Genomic DNA, 8,941 nt, shown 5'->3' on the forward strand with positions numbered 1-8,941 from the left:
AACAAACCCTAGCTTGGCAGCAGATTATGGTATCAGGTGAAGTGCTGCCCCAAGGGTAGATAATGAGGTTTCAGCGAGTTTGCATTTGTGTAGCAAAGAGGTTCAGATTTCTTTTAAGACTGGACATCAGGCAATAACTAGTTTGTTTGTGAGTGCATGTGCGGTTGTGATAGAAAAGATTCGTCGCCACATACATTTTAAACACACAGAAAATTACAATTTATGACAAGTCTTGCCTATGGCTTTGTAGCATGCTTTTCATTTTCAGTGTATTTTGTAGACAGCTGCATCCCTAAGATCAATTTACAGAGCCTCATCCTTTCGAAGAAGAGAAATTTCACAGACAGCCTCTGGGTGAACTACAAATGAAAAATAAATAAATACACTCTTTCTAGATGTAGTATTGTTAGTCTTCAATTCTTCTTACGTTATAACTAAAAATACTAAGTCTATTTCCAGGAAATTAACTTATTAAACAATGTAAATAAATACCAGAAGATTACAGAGCTGCAAACATGCATTCTTGGGTTCTTATATTAAACATAACTCCCTCATCCTTGGTATAGCAGTGAGTAAAAAACAAAAACAAAAACAAAAAGGGGCTCAGCACCCATAGCACAGTGGTTAGGGCGCCAGCCACATACACCAAGGGTGGCAGGTTCGAACCCGGCCCGGGCCAACTGCAACAAAAAATAGTCGAGCGTTGTAGCGGGCACCTGTGGTCCCAGCTTCTTGGGAGGCTGAGGCAGGAGAATCACTTAAGCCCAAGAGTTGGAGGTTGCTGTGAGCTGTGATGCGATAGCACTTGATGATCTACCGCAGGCAACATAGTAAGACTCTGTCTCAAAAAAAAAAAGAAAGAAAGAAAAAAAAAGGTAGGCTTCCACCCAAAGAGGAGTCCTCTCTCTGAAATAGAAATGTGTGTGTTTTTCAAATAAATTCATGATTTTCAAAAAACCCTTTTGAACTTCTGACTTTGGGATGAAAAATTTAAATATGTGCCACTACAAACCACTGAGATGCAGTGCTAAATAAGTAACTGTGTGGGTGTGAGGTAGGAGTAGTCAAGGTTAAGGGCAGTAATGAAATTTCCTGAGTCAGTGTAAATAATTTTGCTGTTATAAAACACCGATTTAGATCTTTGCTGACATTCTGAATTCTTGAGGATTTCTGAATGCTGCTCAGGCCATGAAATGCTTATTTGGAGTTCTTGTGCAAGCACAGGCTGCCTAGTGTGACCTGGAAGCCACTAAAATATCTTCCTCACAAAGGAATCTCCCCATCCCCACCTCACTACGTAAAGACCCAACACTGGGGATTGGATTAAGGCATAGTATCAACAGGATTCCCAGTTTAGAATATACCTCCTTTTTGTGAAAGGTATGAGCCACAGTCAGTCAGAAGCACTTTGCCTTGAACTTAATTCCAGGCTATGTAAGAAATGACCCTGAAGAAGCAGGTTGAGGGTGGAAAGAGCCTGGCCATGAGGCTGGAAGGCTCTGCTCTGTCATTGTTGCCTCCATGAGGGTGGGTGGCAACTCTCGGCTGTTTCCTCAGCCATCACAAGGAGGTACTTACTTCAGTTGTTAAAATTAGCTTAGTTGGCCTTGGGGAATCCACCCTCACAGCAGGTAGTATCACACTACAGGAGAATGCTGAAGGGGAGGGACCTAGACAGCTAGAGAAAAAATGTGAAGGTCATCGCGCCCCCTCCCCCCAGCCCTCCAGGATTAGCACAAGCAAGAAGGGAAAGTAAAGGTGTAAAAACATGGGGTAGAGTCAGGATTATCATACCTTTGTCCAGAGCTAATTCCGGAGGACTCACAAATCATGCCTTTTTACTAAAGGTGATGTGCAGAGACTGAAAGCCTCCAAATTGTGAACAAATTGGGGTCTCAAATGCAGGAGGGCCATGTCCCCCTATTTGTATTATTCCCAGGAGAAACTACCCCTATCACTTCACTAGTGTGCTCTGCTAGGACAATGGGGTTTCCTTGAGGATTTCTGGGGTGAAAAGATGTAGGAAAATGAACACGTTAAATCAACACTTGAGTGTGTATAGCATGCAGAGTGTTACAAAGAGCTAAGTGAGTGGAGATTAAAAAATGAACTGAAAAGGAGAAAATCACCCAATGTTTTGAAAGGCATCAATGGATGGAGAAACATACATACACGCAAAGGGAAATGTTATTCCCCCTTTAAAAGGAAAGGCACTAATACATGCTACCACAATCATGAATAGTGAAGTCATTATGCTGAGGTAAGTAAGCCAGGTACAAAGGACAAACAGCATATGATCCTCTTATATGATGTACCTGCAGCAAACATTCACGGAGACTGAAAATAAAACGGGCGTTGCTAGGGGCTGGGGGGAAGTGGGGAGTTATTTTTTAATGAATGGGTATAGAATTTCAGTTTGAGATGATGGAAAAGTTCTGGAAATGGATAGTGGTCACGGTTGCCCAATATGAATGTTCTTAATGCTTTTGAACGGCACATTTAAATTCCATAAAATGGTAAATTCTCTTACGTGTATTTACCCCTCGTCCCCCGCCCCACAACAGAGACCAGTTTTCGGCCTCCAGATGCTTGAGTTTAAAACGAGGAGTGAAGATTCGTGCAGCCAAAAAGAAGGTCAGTGGAGGATGGAAGAACAGAGCCTACAGCAGCGACTCCAGGCATCTCTCATCTTGATGAGAAGCTCAGGGAGCCTTTGACATTGGGCCTGATGATTACTAATCTACCTGGCTACCCAGGAGACAGGGAGCAGCAACCTCAGACCAGGGACTCAGGTTTCATTTTCTCTCTATAGACCTCGGAGGGACAAGCACAATTCGGTATCTCAATCTAGGCTTACAGAATGACTCTTCCACGGAGGAACGGGGCCCCAGGCGTCGTCCAGGGTTGAAAACGTTCATGGTTAAACTCTCAGGTTCCTGCGCCGTGAGCTCTCGGCCCCTAGGTCTCTACCAGCTTTCGCTCACGGAAGGAGACCCCTGTGCCCGTGGCGCTCAGGGTCTGGGGACCATGGACAAAGGGCTGAAGCAGAGCCTCCTGAGGGTCACGCTGCCTCGTCAGCTCCGGACGTGCGAAATCTCCGTGACCTCCGCGCGGGGGCTGGCCAGATCCTGGAGCGCCCAAATCACTCGCAGTAAAAATGCTGACACAAGCAGACTCAGGACATTCTCCCACGCCCATCTAGTCCGGGCCACTCCGGAGGGACGCCCGGGAGCCGGCTGCTTCGCGAGTTCCAGGCCCGGGGCCCGGCCCAGGCCCCCGGTCAGCTCGGGGCTGGGTCCCCGCGCGGCCGCCAGGGGGCAGCTCTCCCCCACGCGCACGCAGCCTGGACCTGCGCCCGCCACGTTCTGCGTCCACGCGACCCGGGCGCGCGGGAAGGCGCTTGCGGCGTCGCTGCCCCGGCCGACCTCTGGGAAAAGTTTCTGTCCCTTGTACAGCTTGGTCCGAGGGCGCATAGACATTTCCCAGACGCGGTCAAAGGCTGGGAGCACGTTAGGGAGGGAAGCCCGGGGGTCGGGGGTGGGGGTGTGGGGGTTGGAGGAAGACGGGGACAAATCCGGAGGCGCAAGATGCAAAACGCCGGCCTTTCCGCGCTCGGGGAAATTCACGAGCGAGGAGATAAGGTCTCAAAACAAATGAGGAGCTTAATTAAGCAAAGTAAGTGGAACGTCCAAACATGGAGCTTTGGTGAAGCTTGCCCGAATCTTTGTTAACATTCTCCGTCTCTGCCGCGGTCCCCGCAGAGTGGGTTCGTCTTCCACTCTGACTTTACTAAGCCCTAACACTTTCCCCTGAGTGGCCAGAAGATGATTCGCTGCATTTTTGAAGCGTTTCCAGAGAAGAGTCCTTTAAACCTTTGGGGAGGAACCTGCGGACAAAATTACCAGCGGAACACAAAGTCTGTCGCCCGCACCCTTCTCAGACAAAATGTAGGGTAGAAAGAAACTCTGAGGGAACGACGGCTGTGACTGATCATCTAAAGTAATTGATGGTCTGCGAACAAATTCTTCCTCTCTGTTTCATCTTCAAATACTTTGCCACACACCAACCCCCAAGTGCTGCGAAAGTCATGGTGTTTATTTAGATGTCGACCGAGTGCTTGGAGAACTTAAACTTCCCGATGTAAAAGTGAACTCCTTGGTAAGGAGTCCTGGCTACATCAACAAAGCAATGCGATGCCTGATTAATAGCGCTGATTAATGTTGGCTCAGGTTAATGCTGATCCCATTACAATAATTAAATTGTTCAGCCATATATCAAACGAGAGTCAATGAAAAATAATTTATTTAGAACTTTGAGGTGTTCTCAAAGCTCTCTTAGAGATCTACGACAGCCTTTATGGGTCATTTGTAAGTGTAACTGGTGGTAGCAATCTTCAGCAACAAAAAACCGATTTTAAAGAACGTCTTAGCTGGGGGGACAGTTTATTTTTTGAGGCACTGTGATTGATAACGGTAGCAACGACATTTCAAAATATGGAAAGTACTTGGTTGATAAAATGATATACACAAGTACAGCTGTTGACTGTTCCTTCAGAAAGCCATCGAGTTTTAATTCTCAGTTCTTGTCAAGAGGTCATTTAAATGAGAAAGTTAAACTTTTAGGACAAGCTTTGAAATACAAGCATTTTAGGAAACACAAAAATCCAGAAGGTATAGCTAAGTGAATGTGAATTCTACAAACTATTAGGATTTTCCACTAGCCACAGTAAATTTGAGTTAGTGATAGAGGTATCTTTAAAACAGCATTACATATTTAAATTATTTCCATTACCTTGTCACCTGAAAAAGAAAAAGAAACTAAATAGAACTTGAATCTCCTGCTAAAACTTTCATTTTTTTGACCTAAAGATATGGAAATATTTAATAGCTTTTCCAAAAACACATTTTTAAAAGTTGATCTTAAAGTTATCTATCAATGTAGTTTTATTATTAAGCCTGCCTGTATAGAAATATGTGTATATGTTCCAGTCATTTAAGTATTTTGAGATTACTGTGAAACGGTGATTAGAATGTTCCTCTTACTGAGAACTATATAGTTTCTTACCCCATCATGGATGAGCCTTTCTGAGACATTCCCTGGTGTGATTTATTTTGTTCTTGTATCTGGGTTTCACTAACATTTCCTATTTCTTCTTTGGATTCAATTATTACTTTCTTTATTGCCATGAAATTTGTCAGGTCCCATGAAATTCGTCTCATTAGAGTGGCTTAGTTTTGCCGTCAAGTCTCTAGGGCATTCAATTGCACAGAAATGACTGAAATGCAGCCTCCACAGCATTTTTATTAACGGATAGCAGAAAACAAACGTCTTTGGAGAAAAACCGAAGAGAAGGGGTCAATAAACAATTACTACCGTGCTGAAACTGGGAGGTTTATCGTCAAATTCAATGGGGAACCTCTCTCAAAATCGGGAGGAGCTGGGACACCCCAAAGGACCCCAGTCTTTTCCAGGGACCACCTCAGAGGATGGAGTGGTTGTCCCCCGCTGGACGACTCCTCAAGGCTGTGGAAGGTCAAACTGCAGCGTCACAGGGGCGCTCTGAGGTTAGGGTGGAGGGCTAGCCGAGGGGGAGGAGGCTGGCAACTCTGATTCCCGCCTCGGCTCTAGCTCCAAACAACGTCTGGCCAGCGCGCTAGTCAGGTATCATCCACTTTAGCAAGAAAAAGTGAGGTCGCTCTCGCCTCAGCTGCTGCCCCCTTCTACAGGGGAATTTTCTCCACGGAGCAGGGCTGGTTTCCTAGGCTTTCTCTCCCTTCCCTCAGCAGCGCTCTGACGTGCACACCATGTGACAAGGCCCCCTTCTGCTATAAACCGAGGAAAGGTCCGCCCTCTCCTGGACTCAGCCCTGGCCTCGCCGAGCTCTGTTCCTAGACTCTCGCCCGTCCCGCACCCTCCTGGGCGCCAGACTCGCTGACTAGCCTGCCCGGGCCCCGCCAGCCCCTCCTCAGCCGACCGGGCGAAAGACGCTCGGAGAGGGGAAAGTCAAGTCCTCCTTCCGGGCTCGGTGCGAGCGGAGCCCCCGCAGCGCAGAAACCTCGGGGCTTCGGCGGCGGCGCAGGAGTTACAAAGTCGCAGCGCGAGGCCCCGCCGCGGCCCGGCAGCCCCGCGACGCTCAGGTAGCGGCAGGGTCCCCAGCGTGGCGCCCCCGGGCCGGGCCCGCTGCCCGGGACCCGGGCTGGGGAGCGGAGGGAGCCCGGAGCCCGGCGCCTCCATGCGCCGCCCCGCCGCCGCGGTGCCACAGCTATGACCCTGAGCACGGAGATGTCCGATGCCTCCGGCCTCGCGGAGGAGACAGACATCGACGTGGTGGGGGAGGGCGAGGACGAAGACGACGAGGAAGAGGAGGACGACGACGAGGGCGGCGGTGGCGGGTCCCGGCGGGCTGGCCCAGCTCAGCAGCGGCGGCGGCGGCGGCGGCGCTCGTACGCCGGGGAGGACGAGCTAGAGGATCTGGAGGAGGAGGAGGACGATGATGACATCCTGCTGGCGCCGCGGGCAGGGGGCTCCCCGGTGCCCCCAGGCCCAGCTCCCGCGGCGGGGGCCGGAGCCGGCGGGGGCGGCAGCGCGGGCGCGGGAGGCGGCGGCGGCGGCGGGAGCGCGGGCGGAGGAGCCAAGAACCCGCTGGTGAAGCCGCCCTACTCGTACATCGCGCTCATCACCATGGCCATCCTGCAGAGCCCCAAGAAGCGGCTGACGCTGAGCGAGATCTGCGAGTTCATCAGCGACCGCTTCCCCTACTACCGGGAGAAGTTCCCCGCCTGGCAGAACAGCATCCGCCACAACCTCTCGCTCAACGACTGCTTCGTCAAGATCCCCCGCGAGCCGGGCAACCCGGGCAAGGGCAACTACTGGACGCTGGACCCCGAGTCCGCCGACATGTTCGACAACGGCAGCTTCCTGCGCCGGAGGAAGCGCTTCAAGCGGCAACCGCTGCTCCCGCCCAACGCGGCCGCCGAGTCGCTGCTGCTGCGCGGGGCGGGAGCCGCGGGGGGCGCTGGGGACCCGACCGCGGCCGCCGCGCTCTTCCCGCCCGCGCCGCCCCCGCCCCCGCACGCTTACGGCTACGGCCCCTACGGCTGCGGCTACGGCCTGCAGCTGCCGCCCTACGCGCCGCCCTCGGCCCTCTTCGCCGCCGCCGCAGCCGCCGCAGCCGCCGCCTTCCACCCGCACTCGCCCCCGCCGCCCCTGCCGCCGCACGGCGCGGCCGCCGAGCTGGTCCGGACCACCTTCGGCTACCGGCCGCACCCGCTCGGCGCCGCCCTGCCCGGCCCCCTGCAGGCCTCGGCCGCCAAAGCGGGAGGCCCGGGCGCCTCAGCGCTGGCGCGCTCGCCCTTCTCCATCGAGAGCATCATCGGAGGCAGCCTGGGCCCGGCCGCCGCCGCCGCCGCCGCCGCGCAGGCCGCCGCCGCCGCGCAGGCCTCGCCCTCACCCTCCCCGGCGGCAGCGCCGCTCGCGCCCGGATCCGGCGGCGGAGGCTGCGCGGCGCAGGCGGCCGTGGGCCCGGCGGCCGCGCTCACTCGCTCCCTCGTGGCCGCGGCGGCCGCGGCCGCCTCTTCCGTCTCCTCGTCAGCCGCCCTGGGGACTTTGCACCAAGGGACTGCCCTGTCCAGTGTCGAGAACTTTACTGCTAGGATTTCAAATTGTTAATAACGCTATGTTAGCGCGCTTGAGAAAGAGAAGGTAGGAATCTGGGCTCCTTTTGCATCTTGGTGATTTGGTGGTTTGCTCTCTGGGCGCGGCCGCTCCTGACCTCGCGCGCCCATTTTCGCCGCTTCGGATTCTCGGACGAAACTATTTGGCAACAAATCGGGCGCGCTTTTCGGCTCTGCGGGTCCCTCTATTTATGCTGCAGCCCCCAACTCGGGGTAGGGAGGAAGAGGGTGCTGGTGGGGGTCAGCCCTGTCGAGGCACTAGGGACTCCCCTGACTTTGGCAAATTAAAAGCAACAGCAAGCTAAGCCTTTTTTGAGGTGTAGAGATTCTCAGGTCAGGTGCAGGCGTTAAAAAATAGTGTTCAAAATAAGAATAATACAGAAATAGCAAAGGTCTCGAAGAATGCCAGCGAAGCAATACTTTTTTATTTGAGGACACTTGTCTGGTGTACTTTTTCATGAAAAGGAAAAAAATGATTAACATGTTTACACAAAGAAGTCAAAATTATCATTTCTTATTTTAACCTGTGTTTTGTATCATAATAGACATACGGAATTTTTATTTTGTACTTACTGCGATTTCTTTACAAGGAGAATTGTAAATTTTACTGGCAATTATTATTGTACTATTCTAATGTAAGATTTTTACACTTTTTTCAGAAATAAAATGCTTAATTTTCAAAGAAAAGTCAGTACAATAATTGGCTTCAGTTGTCCCCTTCTTAATTTGTTTTCTGTTTTTTAAAAAAAGGTTTCTATGTAATTATGAACCCAATAATAGAGTACACTTAAATATTCTTTTCAAAGAGAATTTAACAGAAGCATCATGCCATGATTTTTCATTTTTAAATTTTGACTTCCAAAGTCAAAACCATTGTAAAAGGTCAGTAATTATTTTTAAATGTCTCCAAATAAAATGAGTTACTTCGGTATACATTTTCAAATCTGATTCTGTTCCATTTTTAAGAGTGTTTAGACATTTTGAAATTAAAGCCAACCTTATGCTAAGGTAATTTTATAGACACTTTTAGTTTTATTTTTGAGCTTCCCACTTTAATTTCCATTCATTGTTTATCACAGTATCATATTTGCAAAAACTCTAGGACATAATTTTATATTGTAATGTAAGCAAAACAAGCAGAGACAGTTTCCAGCTTTAAATTTTAGTAGAAAAAATTAATAGAAATGATCAGTAGTTAAATCGCTTTAAAGTCTTGAAGAAAATATTTGCATACACTATAAAATAACTCCTAAGTATTTGAAAGTTAT

The 8,941-nt window shown here is 50.2% G+C and overlaps 1 protein-coding gene across 1 annotated transcript; it reads left to right on the top strand.

The window, feature by feature from the left end:
* The first annotated feature begins 6,260 nt into the window (after positions 1 to 6,260).
* FOXD1 (forkhead box D1) lies at positions 6,261 to 8,360 on the top strand. The gene has a single exon (XM_053588835.1). It carries the CDS (start codon positions 6,265 to 6,267, stop codon positions 7,666 to 7,668), a length of 1,404 nt encoding a protein of 467 aa, XP_053444810.1. The 5' UTR covers positions 6,261 to 6,264; the 3' UTR covers positions 7,669 to 8,360.
* Positions 8,361 to 8,941: the final 581 nt, after the last annotated feature.

Source organism: Nycticebus coucang, chromosome 1 (genome assembly GCF_027406575.1).
Source record: "Nycticebus coucang isolate mNycCou1 chromosome 1, mNycCou1.pri, whole genome shotgun sequence".
In the NCBI taxonomy this organism is placed as follows: Eukaryota; Metazoa; Chordata; class Mammalia; order Primates; family Lorisidae; genus Nycticebus; species Nycticebus coucang.

Bases quoted from the DNA above. Each gene is read 5' to 3' on its own strand.
- FOXD1 (XM_053588835.1), top strand. From the start codon at position 6,265: ATGACCCTGAGCACGGAGATGTCCGATGCCTCCGGCCTCGCGGAGGAG.